At 34.6% G+C, this 19,118-nt stretch overlaps 2 protein-coding genes across 3 annotated transcripts; both read left to right on the forward strand.

Moving 5' to 3' along the window:
* Positions 1-7,898, forward strand: LOC120112836 (magnesium transporter MRS2-F-like). Of its 2 annotated transcripts, none has more exons than XM_039132731.1 (6): positions 1-509; positions 1,035-1,127; positions 3,128-3,256; positions 3,626-3,771; positions 6,069-6,219; positions 7,389-7,898. In XM_039132731.1, exons 1-6 carry the CDS (start codon positions 114-116, stop codon positions 7,668-7,670), a joined length of 1,197 nt encoding a protein of 398 aa, XP_038988659.1. In that variant the 5' UTR covers positions 1-113; the 3' UTR covers positions 7,671-7,898. The 2 variants fall into 2 exon arrangements, with proteins under 2 accessions (XP_038988659.1, XP_038988661.1); XM_039132733.1 differs by having other exon boundaries at positions 6,084-6,219; positions 7,389-7,752.
* Positions 7,899-11,056: 3,158 nt separating this feature from the next.
* LOC120112842 (magnesium transporter MRS2-F-like) lies at positions 11,057-19,057 on the forward strand. The gene is made up of 6 exons (XM_039132748.1): positions 11,057-11,522; positions 12,114-12,203; positions 13,950-14,078; positions 14,388-14,533; positions 17,251-17,386; positions 18,536-19,057. The coding sequence occupies exons 1-6, from the start codon at positions 11,118-11,120 to the stop codon at positions 18,815-18,817; spliced, it is 1,188 nt and encodes a 395-aa protein (XP_038988676.1). The 5' UTR covers positions 11,057-11,117; the 3' UTR covers positions 18,818-19,057.
* The last annotated feature ends 61 nt before the right edge of the window (positions 19,058-19,118 follow it).

A 19,118-nucleotide genomic window follows, 5' to 3' on the forward strand; every position in this document is an offset into this window, starting at 1 on the left:
TTTCGCTCCTCCACGCCTCTCCGACTCCGATGCTGATCCGGTTTCAGAGAAGACACTATAAGAGAAGGAACTCCCCTGGCAGACGCCCTCAAACCCTAGAACCCTAATCGGCGATGAGGTCCCCGGAAGACGCGCCGGAGGAGAGCCCCCACAACCCGCTGGCGGCCGCCACGCCGCAGCGTTCAGCCGGCAGGCGGAAGGGCACGCCAAGCCAGCCGTGGCTGGTGGTATCGGACTCCGGGAAGGAGCGCTTCGACGAGTTGGGGAAGCACTCGATCATGCGGCGAACGGGTATTCCGGCGCGGGATCTGAGGCTCTTGGACCCCCTGCTGTCCTACCCGTCGACGATTCTGGGGAGGGAGAGGGCTATTGTTCTCAATCTGGAGCACATCAAGGCCATCATCACGGCCACCGAGGTGCTCATCCCCAACTTCAACGCCCCCACGGTCGCCCCTTTTGTCCACGATCTCCAGTCCCGGCTCTCCAGTCCTTCCGGCGCTCCTCATCTGGTGGTGATGGTGTTCTTCTTTCTTCTTTTGGATCTGTTTTTTGTAATCTACTTTGAAAATTGGATCTTGTTGTGATTTTGGATTCATTTGGTCGAGACAGATGATACGATGCCTGCATTTCCAGTTATTTCTTCTGGATTTCTAATCATTAAATCCTAGTAACAATTTAGATAAGTGCAAAAGATTAAATGTTACGGTTTCAAAGTTATGATCTTTCCTATGTTATCTTTTATGTTTGCATCAAAATAAGCTTTTTGGGATTTTTTTCTCTCCATAATATTGATTGGAATCTGGAGGAGGGACGGAAAACTTTTTTTCTTTTTTTATAACAAATTTCTTCCCTTCATCAAGCTTTAAAGAATTTTGATACAAACTCTATCTTCTTTCTTTTTTTCCTCATAAAAAGCTAGGGAAAGCCCACAAATAGTTTAGACTGATACTCTCTTGTTTACCCAAGATTAGAAATTTGTTGCAGCAATTATTTTGCAACGATGAAGTGATTATAAAATGCTGTTATATCTGAAGGTTGCAGAGTCCAGGAACCAGATATTGTTACCCTTCGAGTTCAGAGTGCTTGAAATCTGCCTTGAATCCAGTTACAGGCGCCTTGAAGCCGAGGTATGCATTTCACCTTTTTTCTTTCTTGAGATAGGATCAAATTGTATTTGCAATTCTGCTTTGATGTGCTTGAAACTCTCACAACTTGTATGGTTGCCTACTTTAATTGGTGCGGCGTAGTGGCTCTTGATTGCAATATAAAATTTTTTCTCCTCTTTGGTGAGTAGTTACAATGTAAATTTTACTAAGACATTATCTCTAGGTTGTCATGTATTTTCTCTACCCATTACAGTATATTTGTTTTTCTCAAAAAAAAAAAAACATTATAATGTGTCAACAACAACAAATTAAATTATCAAACTCCAATCCCAACTATTTTGTGATTTATTTTCTCCAAATTATTTTCAAAATGCTACTCTTCTTTGTGTGCACACATGGTGCATCCATGTGCGCGTATGTGCGCATGCATGCATGTTCATTACCTCCTTCTCTTCTCTTTTAACAAATTGAACCCCTTTTTCTACACGTTGTACATGCTTATATCATTGTTCTTCAATACTATGCTTTCAGTAGCAGTGCTATTCTTCCTATTCTTCACCTTATCTTTTTTGTTTTTACCAAACATTTGCCTCTAACATTCTTAACAATCCTGCCCACAATTTATGAGCTTGGGCTCTCATGGTTTCCCTAAATTCTAATTTCATGAAATCAATAATGTTGTCCACTTGCCTTGCATGTAAATAGATATGGATTGAAGTAGTTGAAGGTCTCTTATTGCAGATGTGATGCTTGGATTTGGTTTAGATCTTGAATAATTTGACTCCAAATATGGACTAACCAGACTTGGCAGATTCCAAAAATCTTGAGAAATTCACCCTAAAAAAACTAAAAATCGGACAGAAATAGGAAATAAAACTCTTAAATTGGAAACAAATTCTATCATCTGAATCCTTAGATTCCAAAGTAATAATTTGACGTAACATTCAAACTTATATTCATCTCCCACCTTTGCTTGAATATCAACAGTCAATTCTATGACAAAACTACAAAAAATATGATTAAAGTTGCAATTTGTTAGAGGCTCAAAATGACTGCAATCCACTTTTCATATCATACGTGCTTTCAGTTCTTGTAGTACTTCTTTTTGTGTATTCTTAATAATCTTTTATGTACCATTAGGTTCACCTTTTTCATCAAAACCTATCAAATAATTTACTGTGGTAATCTATAATACTCTCTCTCTCTCTCTATCTCTATGATTCACAAAAGATTAACATGCAAATTCTCATTTAATTTCTTATTGGATGCGATTTTTGTTTTCTTCTAAATAAAAGATAAGGAATTTTTAAGCCAAGAAGATTTAAATATTATTAGAATCTTGTAAAAGTCATCATCTACGTGTTTTCAATTTTTATATATGTGTAAACTATAGACAAATATGATTTAATCAGCAAGATTTTCATAATTAAATCTTTGGTGACATTTCTTAACCCCCACAATTGCATTATCTAATAGCTAAAACTAACTCTATATTGTTCAAAACTCAATATATGTTATAATATAAGCCTCATACCTAAATACAGCAAATGGTGAACTTAATTTCTTCAAGCTATAATTAACTTTTGGTTTTATGCCCAACAGCTAGTGGCTACATTTCTTAATGTTGTCAGGAAAAAGTTGATGCTTTGATATCTAATTTCCTTCTGTAAATTATTCAGAAGACTCAATAAAACTATATAAATTGGTAAGTACTTGTTCAACATCATCCAAATCCTCCAATCAATAAAAACATGTGTAAGCAGGATATGCTTATGCATTTGCCATTTGTGTTTGACAGCATTCATTTTATGGCTATTATGAATTTTATTTCTTCGTGATTATTTTATGTTGATTAACTAACTTTAGCATTTATTTCTTTGTGATTATTTTATGTTTCTCTACTATTTTTAGCTTCACAGGATTTTTAATTTGTTCTTATATCTTGAAATACTCATAAGCATTGTCAAGTACTTCTTCAATAAAGCTCTATATATCTTCTCATCTTAATTTATTCATATCAGGCATTGACCTTGGAGCAAGAGGCATATCCAGCTTTAGATGAAATGACTTCAAAAATCAGCACCCTTAACCTTGAACATGTTAGATCTATCAAGAGTCGCTTGGTCGCAGTATCATGGCATGTGCAAACGGTAAGAAGTTAAAGCTATGAAATGATTTGCAACACTAACAGTATAGCAAGTTTGTTGTAACAGTTCATGAATATATTTTTACCATTTAATGAATTATATTTGTTTGAAAGTGGAGGGGGGTGTGATTGGTCTCGCTCCCTTTCTCTCTCTTTCTCAAAAAAAAAGAGTTATACTTGTTCGTACTTGAGTAGTTTCTTTCTAATTAAGCACAAAAAGTTGGTTACATTTAGTAGTTATTTCATGCCCAATTTCGTAAATGGGCATCAATGTAGGCTTCCTTGTATTTTCTTTTCTGTTTCTTAATTAGAATTTTACGTATGTTTTCTCCTTGTTGGCATTTTTAAATGCTAACATCATATATGTTAATAGGTGAGGGATGAACTAGAACATTTACTAGATGATGACAATGATATGGCCGAGATGTACTTAACAAAGAAGCTTGCTCATCAACATAACGGTGAATCTTCCTCAAGAGTTAAGGTTGATAATGATGCATTTCAACTGGAGGAGGACAGGTAAGCTTTATTATTGTCTTCAAAGAATTAAAGCAGTTAAAGAAAAGGAGAATCTTACTATGCTTTTTCTTAGTGGTTTATAGGTATTACGAGTGGTTATTAAAGCTGTTTTTTAAATAACTAAAGCCATAAATCTTCTTATTCAAGAGTTCTTCTATGGTCTTATCTAAGAGATTAAATCTTGGTATTTGGCCCCTCTCCATTTACTCCTGGGATGATACAATATGAAGACAAGACAATAAAGTTTGGGTAGACCAAAACATTTAGTAATAATCATGGATATGTCCCTAGCTGGACCGAAATCCTTGGTACTGTCAATACAAACCTGAATGTAACTATTCACTTGACTTTATTATGACATAAACTCATCCCAAATGGTACCATTGGGAACAAGTCATTTGTTTACTAAAAATGGTCCAAATTGTTTCTTTGAATGAAATCTAATTTTATATATGTATGTATGTATGTACCTATGTACATATATGGGTGTATGTGAACAAGGTCTATTCATTATCCTTTGTGATGTGATAAAAGTGCATGATCTGTTACTTTCTAATAATTTAGAGAAATCTGAAGTAGAATGGTAGCATGATTGATTTGTTTCCTTTGATTTTCAATTGTTTGACTTCACCAGAAGATAATGATGGTTTTTGTTTTTCTTATTTGTCAAGTTGTAACTTTTTATTTTTTTTAAAAAAAATGTTACTAAGAAATGTACATGTGCAATCCATGACCACAAAAAGAAAAAGCTACAAAAAGAAGAATACCATGACTTAGGCTAATTAGCAACTTATTTTTACTTTTGTGTGAGAATCTGTGAATAAAGTCATTAATAATAAATAAAATTAAGATCACACAAATGGGAGAATAGGAAATATTAAAAAGAAATGCTCTAGGCATTATTTTCTTTCTTTATATCATCGCAACATCATACTCACATCAAAACTTATCATTTACAAATGTTTTAATATATATATATATATATACTTAAATTAATAGTAGTTAAAAGAAAAAAACCCCTTGAATTAAACCATTGTTCAAAAGTTCTCCAATTACCCCTTTAATTTTATGAAAACTTATAACAAATTTAAGATTTATAGAAAATTATTTTAGGAATAATGAAATGAAAAAGGAAAAATAAAGTTCTCTTTTTTTTCTTCTACCAGATCTTTTCATAAAAGTCAACAAAGAAATAACAAAATACTAGAAGTATTTTCTACTTTAAGTAGGCAAAATAAGAGAAGATATAAAAAAGATAAGAAAATTAATTATTAATTAATATAATAAAAATATAAAAATAAGGAAGAAAAAAGTATACATAATTTATTAAACTCCAAATTACAAAAAAAATGAAATATTAACTTTAATAATGCTTGATACGGTCTATTCCCACTTAATCTAATTCTTTGTCATATACTTTATAGAAAAATTGCAAATGAGAAATAAATAAATGGAAAAATGGAAACATAAAAGGCGATGTAGAAAGTATGTTAAGATAGGAAAAACACGTAAAGATTTTCTTCTCTTGCCACCTAATTCAAGGTGAGTAAACCTTGTTTGCTACAGTAGATCATTCAAACAAGTAATTTCAACTATTGGCAAACAACTATTTTTTCTGAACATGCAGTCTACTCTTTGTGATTTTATTGAACTGAGGAGTTAATGGCCAAGAAAGGATGAGTAATGGTAGGGGTTGCACTTTATGTAATTATCCTGTAGACCACTCATCAATTTTTTTGTCAACTGCTAGTATGTAGAGCCTTTTTGGACTGCTATTAAAGGTAGGCTCAAGATCTCTAGAAGGTGAAGTATTTTTCTTTTTTTTGTAGATATACTAGTGTATAAAGAGAGAAAGGAGTGGTATCGTCTTCTTAAGTAGATTGTTAACTTAGAGTGTTTTCTTGTATGAATGTTCGACGATAATCAAAGGCTAGGGTATGTATTGTAGTAAGAACTCCAAATATTGTGAAGGTTGTTAGCCGTCTTTCTGGTTTGACTAAGTTATAACGTGCTTTATGTAATCTTTGATTCATTGAGAGGACCTATTGGATATATTTTTTTCCTTTGGGTTCAATAAATGGTGCACTTCTAGCCCTCCTCTCTCTTTAAAAGAAAGTTTTTATTAGAATTATTAATTCCAGATTCTAACAATTTTTTACAAAGATTCCTCTAACTTTTTACTATGGTTCTTTGCAATTTTCTACAAAGATTCCTCTAACTTTTTACTATGGTTCTTTTGTTTTGGAATGTCTCAATATATGCCTTTGATCATTTCAAATAAGTTTTTTGCATCAAAGTATCTCTTATTTCAGGCATGAAGATTTTAAAGATCAGATAGAGAGTAGCCATGGAAACTTACCTACTCTTAAGCCTAACGTTCAGGAGTTGGAGATGCTTCTAGAAACTTACTTTGAGCAGATGGATGGCACTCTAAACAAATTATCTCGTGTATGTAGTGCTTTCCTTTGATATCCTTTTTTTTCTTATAAATGTTTGATATAATTGTTATGAGCTTTAAGAGCAAATATGGAAGGTAATTTGCTAAAATTGCTAGTAGTGATCCTAGGGAAACACATGAACTTTTGTAAGTTTTGAAATATCATTACAAATGCCAATATATCACTGAAAAAGTAGGGGTTTTAGAATTGTTATGAAACCAATATTTCTCGCTTTATTTATGCTAGGTTTTTTTGCCTATATACCCTTCCAATATAGCTTTTTGTATATTTACCCTCCAAAAATTACTATTTGCATATAGACTCTTAACTTATTCTATTTTTGCATGAAATTTCCTCTCGTTGGCATTTTGGCTGACAATATTAATAAACAACCATTTTGAGTATCATTTGGTACTATTATCTTGTTACTTAATATTGTTAAAAAAAATTAACATTCCTTTGTAATGAAAGGAGCTATATTACAATATAAATTTTTAAGGATATTATTGTTACGAGGCAATGAACATGTTTTATACTTAAAAAGGTTACTGATAAACACTATCGGCCAAAAATTTAATTGGAGCATATCCATTCAAAAATAGGATGATTTGAGGGGTCTATGCGCAAATAGTGATTTTGGAGGTCAAATATATAATGAGCTACAGTTGTAAAAGTATATATGCAAAATGATATTTATCCCAATATATAATGAGATGAGACCTTTGGACATCCTCCTACATTCAATGTAGGTTTAATGCACACACTTATGTGTGCACTTCGCATGGCTATGTGAAGTGCCTACCTCCATTCTTCTAATATGCTAGTTCATAATATATTTTGTCTTAAAAAAAAGTCTTATTTTGAAGATAATGATTAATTGGAAGATTTTTTTTAATAAAAACTGGAAGAATTGTTATTAATAATGGAAATTAGACTAACTTTCAAACTTAGATGACTCCACAGATTCATAGAGTTTGACATAATGCTGAAGTTGGTTCTTCATGTAGACCAGAACAAATATGTCCACCATCATTGCTCTAGATTGCTGTCATATGAGAAATTTCGTATAGCTTTATATATGAACTGCATTCTCCACTATAAAATTAACATTAGTACTGGCAATTATTTTGTATCTTTCTTTTCGATGCTGACTCCAATTTGCGTTTTATTTGCACACAGTTGAGGGATTATGTAGACATTACCGAGGATTGTGTCAAGATCATGCAAGATGAAAAACAGAATCAATTGCTAGAGGTGGGAGTCATGCTCAGCATCGGAACAGTTGTAGTCACTGCAGGTGTTGTGGTTGTGGGTATATTTGGTCAGAATATTCACATCAAGCTCTATGATGTTCCAACCTATGCCCAGTTCTGGGAGACAACTTTTGGCACCATAGGTGTTTGTCTTATTCTATATATTCTAGCCATTGGGTTGGCCAAGAGAAGCGGACTACTGCGATAACCATATTTTTGAGGGATAATCATATATTGCAAAGATGGAAGATGCTTTTCACTTGCCACCTTTGAGACCAGTTTGGAAATCCTAGAAGTATGATAAACTCAGAAAAATTATAGACAAATGGAGTTTATTTGGTTCTTCTTTTCTTTTTTTTATATATATAAATTCTTCTCTTTATCTCAGCCCTATGTCTGAGGGGTATAAATAATTTTGTAGCCTCAAGATATTAGAAGAGATCTATTGATCATGTTTCTCCTAATATTGGGTATATAAAACACTTGGCGAAGGATCGGATTTTTTTTTGAAATCGTATCTAAATCTAATTCTTTTCCTAGCACTTATGCTACTGAGTTGTTCCCAAGCATTACACATCTATATGATTCATAAAAAGTGGAGATTGCAATAAACATGAATGCTGGCTCTGGAATCAAGCTGCCCATCACAAAATGAATAGTTGAAGTTTACTAATGGAGTGGCGTCCAATCTCAAAGAAGGTTTAGCACCATCTTCAATCATATTAACTTGAGGTTAGGTATGTTGGCACTTTCTTCAATGTTCCAGTCTTCTTGTGGTAGGAATTCATTGTGACATGGTCAGTTCTTCTGTACAGAAAGTAGAAAGGCTCGTTTTTGATTCTTTGGCTTCTAACTTGGTCAAATTGGTTTGATCAATTTTGGTTTTGAGAAGTTTGAAGAAAGGATTCTAGTTTGAACAGTTTTGGAAGTTCTTTTTGAAGTTCTTCCCTTGGGGTTTGAATTAGCCTTGATTTGAGGGTCTAGGATAGAGTTTGGTTAGGTTAATCTTGGGTCCATACTTTTATTGTGCTTGAGCTTAAGTCGGTATTCTTCTTCAATCCTAATAAGGTTAATAAATTTCACAAGGGCTAAGTCCCTTTACCTATGACTTAGCTATCAGAAGTTGTTCAATGAAGATAAAGAAAAAGAGTTAGTAAAGGCTTGAATCTAATAATTATCGGAAGATTTGCATTCGAATAATTTGGCTTTCAGAGGAGATCTTGGAATTCATGAACCTGGACACTAACGGGCTTAGAATCGACCATACTTCTGGAGTTGGGATATGGTAAATTGACTTAGACCAGCATCATCCATTCTATACTCATCCTCTATGGCATCTCGCAGTTTCTTAGCAATCTTTGTGGGAAGATGATCATCATAGAGGGAATCAAATAGCGTGCTAAGAATCCTATGGTGACAATGAAAGAGTTTTTAATTGAAAAATGGAGGAAGTTATTTCTTAGGAACTAGTGGTAGAGGTTCTTTGAAAATTTGGCAATGATAAAGGTATTGGATTATATTGTTCAATGGCTTGAGATCAACCCATGAGTGGTCGGCTAGTATCTCACTTGGCTTCACCGTCTTTTCACAAATGAGTCACAGAATGTTCTGAGATTGATCGAACCATGTTTCTCAAAAGAAGCCACTTTATGATATATGTGTTGATTAGTGGATTATGCACATGCAAGATTTGTGGGGTTTAATCCTAATTTATTTAAGTATTTAATTAATAGCTTCCAATGGTAGTGCACTAGATTTTAAAATTCAAAATTCAAAATTTAAATATAGTAAACATATTAATTAAAAAAGCAAACAATAAAAAGGTAATAACAATAATGAATACATTTACAAATATGCAATAGCTACCAAGTACTTCAATACACTTGACGTGTAAATGTTGAAATAGAGCACCGATAATAATTAAAACACAATAAAGTGTATTTTTGGCATTTTAAATAGAGTATTAAAAATATATAAAATATAATAAAATATTTTAGTCTAGATTTTCAAATAAAGAAATAATTTGAATACCTAAACTAGTAAATTTTGATTTTCGCATGGTTTCTTGAGCAGCTGAAATAATTGGTTTTAGTTTGGAGAACTGTTTTAGAAACTTCTGCACTATTTTCAAATCAGCAGAAATAGGGATTTTGTTTTCGTTTATATAAAAATTTCAAAGCTGCATATTTTAAGAATTTTGTGTTTAGAAAAACTGAATTTAATTTTTTTGCACAAATTTTAGAGTAGTAAGTTTTTGTGGATTTTGGTTTTGAAGGCTGATTTGCAAAAGATTCACAGGGTCTTTAAAATTGATTGAACCTTTTTTTTTTATTAACTTGGTGTATAAAAGAAAGTTAGGAAAAAGTTTTAGCAATTTATTACAATAGAAAATTGGTTAATCAAAGTATACAATTACAACTTTCAGCACAAATATGAAATAATAAATACAATCTGAAAATTACATGCAATTACTAGCAAAGTAGCAATTAATTTAGTTAGAACAAAAAAATTAAAACCATAATTGAAGTGAGGCGTGTATGAAGACTGTCCTTATCTTGCAAGTATCCGGCAAGATCCCAGCTCAGCGTGTGTGTTGGCACCAATCCAAAACCCTCGAGACCCGGACGTCTAGATTTTTATATATGCATTTACACATTCAACTAGAGATTACTAAATTTGGAATTTAAAAATTTAAATATTTTTTCAAATAAATTAAAAAAAAAATTTAATATATATATAAGTACCATCTCTGTACTGCTAAACAGCCGTCGTGACGTCCATGTAGGAGGATTCACATTCCTGCGGATCGATCGTTGGATTTCGCTATAGTCGCTTCGAGATCTATGTAGATAGTATGAATGCTTTAATATTCGTGCATGGCGCGATAAGATACAACCCGGGTGCATAACACGACCCATATATTTTTTTAAGTTTTTTTTTTTGCACGGATACCATCTTAAAAAAACAAATTTACATAAATATCCTCTTAAAACTTTTATTTATTTTTTATCTCATAAAATATTTTTTTACAAATATTTTTAATATAATAGAATTTTGAAATTACTTCCATTGCAATCACAACCACCCATTGAGAATATTTTTATTATTTTAATTTGAAATTGTTATTTTTTTTAACTGAAGTATCATACATAACGTATACGGATACTACTTAAAAAAAATAAAAAATAGTACATCACAGAAAGCACTGTGTAACTCCATCTCACCCTTCCATGGGATGTCATCCAAGTGCTCGGCAACAAAAGAAGCTGCCCAATCCGCCGCCTCATTGGCCTCTCGAAACACGTGCTCCGCCTCATACATAATTGTTAATTTTTTAACGGCGTAGATACATATGCAAAAATAAGGGTAAAAAAAATAAAATAGCAAAATAAATATTTTACGAAAATATATATACAAATATTAATTTTTTAAAAAGTATTTTTGTAAAATTTGATATTTAGGAGGATATTTATGTAATTTTCTTCTTTTTTTTTTTTATGGTTTAAGATGGCCCCACGCTTCCAACTTCCACCCGCCAACGGCCTCCGAAAGCGGATTCGGATTCGATTTCAGAGGGAATTTAAAATCTCCACGAACACCGCGAGGGAACCAAACCCTCGTCGCTAACGCCCAAACCCTAGACCTCGAGTCGGAGATGAGATCCCCAATGAAGGCGCCGGCGGACGACCCCCGCCACCGTCCGGCGGCAGCCACGACTGCGCCGCCGCACTCGGCGGCCGGGAGGCGGAAGGGCACGACGAGCCGGCCGTGGTTGGTTGTCTCGGACTCTGGGCGGTCGTGTCTCGAGGAGGTGGGGAAGCACTCGATCATGCGGCGGACGGGGCTTCCGGCGCGGGATCTGAGGATCCTGGATCCCCTGCTCTCCTACCCGTCGACGATTCTGGGGAGGGAAAGGGCTATCGTGGTCAATCTGGAGCACATCAAGGCCATCATCACGGCCACCGAGGTGCTCATCCCCAACTCCAGGGACCCTATGGCCGCCCCCTTCGTCCGCGACCTACAGTCCCGGGACTCCAGCCCCTCAGGCGCTCCACATCAGGTAGTGACGGTGATCTGCTTTGGAAATACTGAGTTTGGTTCTCTTTTTCTTCTATGGTTAGTTTAGTCGAGACATGGAAGACGGGATGCTAAAGTTGTTAGTTATTTCTCAAAGATTTTTTCTGAATTTCCAGCTAAGTTAAATGCTAGTTGTAATTTAAATAAGTATTTCAGATTAAACGCTATAGTTTGGAATTATATATCGAAAGTTAGGATTATTTATATATTACCTTCTGTATCAAATAAGCTTTTTGGGTTTTTACTCTTCATAACATTTGTAGGAAACTGGATTTACTAAACTCTAAAGAATATGCATTTTCCTTTTTTTCTATTTTTTTGATGGAAAGGGGGGAAACCCACCCACATTCGTGGTGAAATTTCTATGCGTACTTGTGCTCAGTTGCATGCAATTGGTAATTTTATTAAGAAACTATTACTAATATTTTTTTTTTTAAATTAAAGGAGCCTATGAATAGTTCAGGTAAAGCTTTGTGACAACCCATGATCCAAAATTTGTTTCAGCTACCATTTTGCTTTTATAAATTTCGACCAATAAGTTCTTACTTATCATAAAATGCTTTAATCTCTGAAGGCTTCAGAGTCCAGTGTTAAGGTGTTACCCTTTGAGTTCAGAGTACTTGAGATCTGCCTTGAATCTGTTTGCAGGTGCCTTGAAGCTGAGGTATGCATTTTTCCCTTTTATTTGACATGAAAGTTAGGGGGTTCTTACCACCCTTTTGTCAAATCTTGCAGATATATGCTTTGCCCTATAATATGAGAAGTGCATCATTGGTTCATTATGTTGTTTGGTTGCACCAGATTTGATCGTTTCTGCTAGTACATAATGTATCCTTTTCTGCTTTAATGCATTTGGAACTCTCCCTTTGTATAGCTGCAATTTAGAATGTTTCTTTTCTCTACCCATTGTAATATCTCAACAACAAGATAAATTATTAAAACTCTGACCCCAACTATTTTGGATTGTAGATGTTATTTTTCTAAAAATTGTTTTCTAAGTTCTGCCTGCGCTACTCGCCCCTGTGCACACACATGTGCATGTGTACGCACATGTATGTACCATCGTTCTGACATTTTGTTTTTACTAGCAGTCCCTTTAATGTGGCCTTTCCTTACCCCATCTTTTTGGTTTTATCAACAATTCACATTCTCATATATCCTACCTACAGTTATGAGTTTAGGCTTGCATTGTTGCCCAAAACTCTAATTTACACAAAATTGTGGACCTTATTATTCTCTTACGACATCATATGTTTCTTTTTTTTGGCAAAAAAGTTCCCTCATATGTTTCAGAAGCATGGCTTGATTACATGACCTAGAAATGCCTACTCAACCCATCCAAACAACTCTAGTTCTATAAATCTTTTTGTTTGTCTCTATTTATCGAATTAGTCCCAAATTGACTGCAATCCACTTTTCATGCCATACATATTATGTATTATTGTCACTGCTTTATATGTATTCCAAATAATTGTTTATATACCATTAGTTTCAAACTTTCATTTTTTTTCACCAAAGCTTACCAAATAATGTATTGCGGTACTCTACTATATGCTTTCTCTCAGTCATTATATAGCACGAAAGCTAAAGCTTAAACTTTATCAATTTGTCTCAGTAGTTGTAACACACGAATTCTCGTTTCATTTTTTTCTGGAAGCCAAATGTTTGTGCGTTTCCACTAAATAAAAGATGGAATTCTAAGCTAAGAAGATTTCACAGTCAAGAAATTTAGTAAAAATTGTTACCTAGAGGCCTTCAATTTTTATGTAGGTGTTGACAGTAAATAAGCGCAATTTGATTAGCAAGATTTGCAAAATTAAAGCTTTGCTCTTGTTTCATTTCTAAACACCTTCAACTTCATTAGCTAATAGCTAAATCTAGCTCCTTATTGTTTAGATCTTGACATATGTTACATTATAAACATCTATGTGAAATACAACAAATGGTGAACTTCATTTCTTCAAGCTATAATTTAACTTTTGGTTTGGGGCCGAGTCTATAATCATGAAAATACTGATGCTTTAATGTTTAAATGCCCTCTATAAGCTGTTGGAAAGCCTCAATAAAAATCTTTAGATCAGTCAGCACTTATTTAACATCACCCAAATTCCTCTAACCAATACAAACAAGTAGAGACAGGATATGCTTATGCATGCATCATGGGTGTTTACAGCATGCATTTTATGATTTCATACTTTTGTCATCTGTCATTGACACAATAATAATTTTTTATGTAGTGCAATAAAAACATTTCATTTTTTCTTTACTATTTTTTGATATGTTTCTTTACCATTTCTAGCTTCATGAGGGCTTCATGTTTATCTTATTTTCTGAAATTCACATATGCAACTTCTAGCCATCAATTCAACAAAGCTCTACATGTCTTCTCATATTAATTCATTCATATCAGACACTGACCTTGGAGCAAGAGGCTTATCCAGCATTGGATGAATTGACTTCAAAAATCAGTACCCTGAACCTTGAACATGTTAGACATCTCAAGAGTCGCTTGGTTGACATATCAGGGCGTGTGCAGAAGGTGAGAATTTAAATCTATAGAGTTAGCCGCACATACAGTACAGCAAACTTCTTATAACAGTGCGTAACTATATCTTACCATTTAATTAGTTATATTTGTCTGGATCTGAAATAGTTTTTTTAAAGTTTTGTTCAAAAAAACTGGTTGCATTTAGTAGTTCTTTCATGCCACAATTATGTTACAGGGCATCCATGTCAACTTTTCCGTGTATTCTTTCTGGTCCTTAATTTAGAGTGTTGATATACTTTACCCTCTTTTGACACTTTAGAGTTATATATTTCTAAATGCTAATATCATCTGTTTTAATAGGTAAGGGATGAGCTAGAACACTTATTGGATGATGATATGGATATGGCTGAGATGTGCTTAACAGAAAAGCTTGCTCATCAGCATAGTGGTGAATGTTTGTCGGGAGTTGAAGTAGACAATGGTGCATCTCAACTGGAGGAGGATAGGTATGCTTTATTATTATCTTCAGATAAAAGAAGCAGTAGAAAAGTTGAGAATCCAAATCATGCTTTTCTTAATGTCCTGTAGGTATTGCAAGTGATTATTTGAGATGCTTTTTCAATGGCTAAGTCAATCAAAACAAACCTGAAAATAACTATTACATGCTGCAAGTCATAAGCTTGTCCCACATGGCACCACTGAGAAAATGTCAATTATTGCTATGAACAAAACGGTTTGAATTGTTTCTTTGAATGAAGTCTAATATCTGGACCATATTGATGTGAATAAATGTTGATAGAATGTCATGAAATAACTGTTCTAATGTATACATATGTAAACAAGGTTTGTTCATTATCCATTGTGATGTCATCAAGGTTAATTGCACATCAACCTTGTGAATATGTTATATGACCTGTCCATATTTTTGTTACTTTCTAATAATTCATAGAAATCCAAAGTAAAATGGTAGCATGATTGGTTGGCATCTACTTATTTCAGTTGATTGATTTTACCAAATAACAGTGGTGCTTTTGTCTCTGATTATCTGTTAAGTTGTGGATTGCTTTTAGTCGACTGCCTTTAGTTCATTGTATGACTTATCCTCTTTCACTGATACTAGCATATGCGCATGCAAAATGCATGTCAAAAGAAAAGGAATAACACTGAACGATATGTCAATTGGTAACTAGTTTTTATTCTTGTGCAGTAATTTGTGGAGGAGAATCACTGACGAGAAATAAATTCAAGATCAAATTAATGAGAAAACAAGAAAATATTGAAAGATAATGCTTTAGGATGTAGTTTATTTTCTTCCTTTACACCCATGTCATCATCACAATCATAGCCAATCTTATTTTTTACAAATAACTTAAAGATGGTAGAATAAGTAATGAGTAGTTAGAAGAAAAACAATGTTGAATGAAATTACTATTTCCAAAGCTCTCAGATTAGCCCTTTTTTATGGAAAATTATAACAGAATTTAATGTTCATATGGAAACAATGCTAAGAATTAAGAAGGAAAAAGGAACAAAATTCAAGATTTCTTTGATCTCTTCTATTGACTCCTTTTAATAAAAGCTGACAAAGAAAACATGAAACCAATACTAGAACTATTTTCTTCTTAAAATAAATGAAATAAGAAAATAAATTATGAATTAAGAGAATGAACTTATAAATAGGGCATGTATAAGTGCAAAAATAGTTTCCTACTCTCAAAGTTACAGAAAAAAGTTGAAATAATGTCTTAAAGGACCAAAATTAATGCTTGAGATGGGCTTCTCCCACCTCATGTCTGATTCTATATTAAGAAAGTTAGTTGATGATATCTTGGTTTGTTCTTATATTTCTATTTAAAATTATATTAAGAAGGGGAAAACTAATAAGGCTTTTAACAAGAAATTTCTTGATATAGTCTTCTATATTGATGTTCATATTCTATATTAGTTTTTAATTTTCTCTTCTTCATTTAATACTTATCTATTCTTTTTATATGTAATGGGCGTTGTGGATGTCGGCATACTAGTATAACTTATCTTGGGCCTACAGACCCTAGCACTCGATCGAACATAAATCGAACTCCATGTGCCTCCATGCAATGTGCTTCATGGGACAAATCTGTCCAATAGAATCCCACCGACAACAACTTGAACTCAAACATTGTTAGAGCCACAGTAACTTGAAACTTAGAGAGCGCCCAGAGAGGATTATCCGGCACCTTTTCCCCTATATACTAGGGTACCATTTCTATTTCACTAAGCCTTGGTTCACTCGTATGTAAGTCACCTTCTCTGATCAAAGTAACAATCTAACTAAACACAGTGAACCAAGACAGGTAAAACTGGCATAACAAACATCAACGAATATCCGAACCATTCATCATCATTATCCTAGCCTCTTCTTATCCACATTGGATAAGCTATGAAGCATATTTAAGTAGAGAAGTCTCAAGCTTTATTTTATATGTGCAGAGCAAAGTAGAATGCGGACATGGTTGGTGAGTTGGGTCCATAATGGGTATGGATTTAATGTATCTGATTAGTCTGGATATGCTGGCACACCATTTCCTCTTTTGGAAATATGATAGCTTTTTAAGGACCTAGATGACCACCAGCCTGTCCGAGCCTGTTCACACTAAGTAGGTCATAGAAGAGTGACTATTATTTATCTACTATAATTACATATATTGGTTAGGTCATTTTGCCATTTCGATCACAATTTTGAACTTGTTAGGTGAACCATGAAACAAGGGTGGACAAAAATTGGCAAAGAACGGGAAGTAATGCCTGATATGGCTAGCTGTACGTTTGGGTCCACCTTTTTGGCTGCTGGAGCAAGCCAGAGGACTCTAAGCCTGGACAAGACCACTTGAATTGCAGATAGGACAAATATTGATGACCTGACGGTTGAATATTGCATTTTCCATATTGATATTTTTTGTTCCTCTACAAGGATAGCAGCTTTGCTTCTCTTTTGACCGAATTCATTGTGAGCAAACATTTTCTACAGTAGATCATTAGAACTAGTAATTGTAGCCATAGTAACAACTACTTTGCCTGAATTCAGTCTGATCTGTGTGATTTTATTGGAATTGTTGGCTATGGATTTAACAATTCTTATAAAGACTTCTTTAACTATTTATGATAGTTCTTGTATTTAATGTCTTAATATATGCCTTTCACCATGTTAAGGAAGTTTCTTGCATCAAATTATCTGTGTATTCAGGGATGAAGTTTTTAAAGATGAGACAGACAGCAGCCATGGAAGCTTAGCTGCTTTTAAGCCTAACATTCAGGAGTTGGAGATGCTTCTAGAGGCTTACTTTGTGCAGATTGATGGCACTCTAAACAAATTATCCCATGTATGTAGCCTGTTTTTTCTCTTGCAATCTTTCAGTACCTTGATCTACTTTTATTCTTTTATGAGTGGTTGATACAACTAGTATCACTATTGCCGAGCTTTAAGAGGAAATATAGAAGGCAACTTGCAAGAACTATTATCGGTATTCTACCTTAGGCTAAATAACTGAAATTTTAAATACCTGAAATTTTTATGTTCCAAATAGACACTGTAAAGGCCAATTTGCCCCTGAAAAAGTACTAGTGCTAGAATAGTTATTACAGAACTAATATTGTTATCTATATCTAGACTAATATATAGTCAAAACTCCAGACATTCATCAGATGTTCTATGCATACTCTCATGTGCATTGCACGTGGCCATGCATTGATCTACTAAGTAAAAGAGGCTATATCCTGCACATAATTTGTCTGCCTCTATTCATTCCAGCTTAATAGTTTCTTTTAAAAAAATATTTCTCATTCTGAAAATAATTATTAGTTGGAAGATTTTTTGCTGAGCTCAAAAATCAAGTAGATTTCATAGATTCATGTTTTTGTCCTTCTAATACATCGAGTTTGATATACTGCTGAGGTTTTTCTTCATGTAGACCACAACAACTATGAACACCATTGATGCTCCAGATTGTAGTAACACTGTAACTTCTTGTAGTTTTGTTAATAAATCACATTCTCCATTACTAAATTAACAGTTTTACCCATTGTTGTCGAAACCGTCCCGAACCACCCAGTTTGGGGTGTCCCGAGCCGTACCGACGGTGGACCGAGATGGAGAACGAAGGAGGGAGGGAGAGGGAGAGGAAAGAAGAGAAAGGCCGGCCGGCGGAGGCCGAGGAGCTGCCGCACGGAGGAGGCGGAGCCCCTCCTCCTCGGCCTCTACCTCCTTTGCGCGGCGGCTCCTCGGCCCTTTGTTGGCTCTCTGCTGGCCTCCCTCTTTTTTCTCTCTTTTCCTCTCTCCCGTTCTCCCTCTCTCCCGCCTCCTACTGCGTCGGTACAAGGCCGGCACGGCACGGCGCACGGCCGTACCGACCCATGCCGCTGGGCAACCGGTTCGGGGCTCGGTACCAGCACAGCAGACGTTGGTTTTACCAGTAATTTTTATAGCTTTCTTTTGGGTTTCTGACTCTAATGTCTCTCCTATCTGCACATAGTTGAAAGAGTATGTGGACGATACAGAAGATTACATCAACATCATGCTAGATGAGAAACAGAATCAGCTGCTACAGACGGGAGTCATGATCACCACCGCAACTGTTGTAGTCACTGCTGGCATTGTGGTTGTGAGCATATTTGGTATGAATATAGGTATTTCGCTATTTGATGTTCCAACTTTTTCCCAATTCTGGGAGACCACTTTTGGCACCATAGGCAGCTGTATCGTCCTATATGTTTTAGCCATTGGATTGGGCATGAGAAGTGGACTGCTGCAATGATCACAATTCTGAGTTACAAGCATATAGAGCTGACATGGAAGGTGCTTTACACTTGCAAACTTGAGACCACTTTTGACATTGTGGTAGTATGTTAAAGTGAAAAAACATGGCGGGATAATGATGTTTTCTGCTGTATTTTTTGAATCCCATTTTGATGGTGCTCTTTATCTCAGCTTTATGACTGAGGGTTCAATTTCAAAAAATTAATGAAATTATGATCATCTTTTTATGATTTGCTAATGATACTCTATTATTTTTGGATGCTAAGATACAACTTGTGTGCATTTTCAAATGAACTTTA

This window comes from Phoenix dactylifera, chromosome 1 (assembly GCF_009389715.1).
Source record: "Phoenix dactylifera cultivar Barhee BC4 chromosome 1, palm_55x_up_171113_PBpolish2nd_filt_p, whole genome shotgun sequence".
NCBI classification, from domain to species: domain Eukaryota; kingdom Viridiplantae; phylum Streptophyta; class Magnoliopsida; order Arecales; family Arecaceae; genus Phoenix; species Phoenix dactylifera.

What these genes read in the sequence shown, in the direction of transcription:
- LOC120112836 (XM_039132731.1), top strand. Translation starts at nt 114, where the DNA reads ATGAGGTCCCCGGAAGACGCGCCGGAGGAGAGCCCCCACAACCCGCTG. An exon ending in CTTCCGGCGCTCCTCATCTG is followed by an intron (nt 510 to 1,034) that starts GTGGTGATGGTG and finishes TTATATCTGAAG; the next exon opens with GTTGCAGAGTCCAGGAACCA. An exon ending in CTCTAAACAAATTATCTCGT is followed by an intron (nt 6,220 to 7,388) that starts GTATGTAGTGCT and finishes ATTTGCACACAG; the next exon opens with TTGAGGGATTATGTAGACAT.
- LOC120112842 (XM_039132748.1), top strand. Translation starts at nt 11,118, where the DNA reads ATGAGATCCCCAATGAAGGCGCCGGCGGACGACCCCCGCCACCGTCCG. An exon ending in GCAGGTGCCTTGAAGCTGAG is followed by an intron (nt 12,204 to 13,949) that starts GTATGCATTTTT and finishes CATTCATATCAG; the next exon opens with ACACTGACCTTGGAGCAAGA. An exon ending in TCTCAACTGGAGGAGGATAG is followed by an intron (nt 14,534 to 17,250) that starts GTATGCTTTATT and finishes CTGTGTATTCAG; the next exon opens with GGATGAAGTTTTTAAAGATG.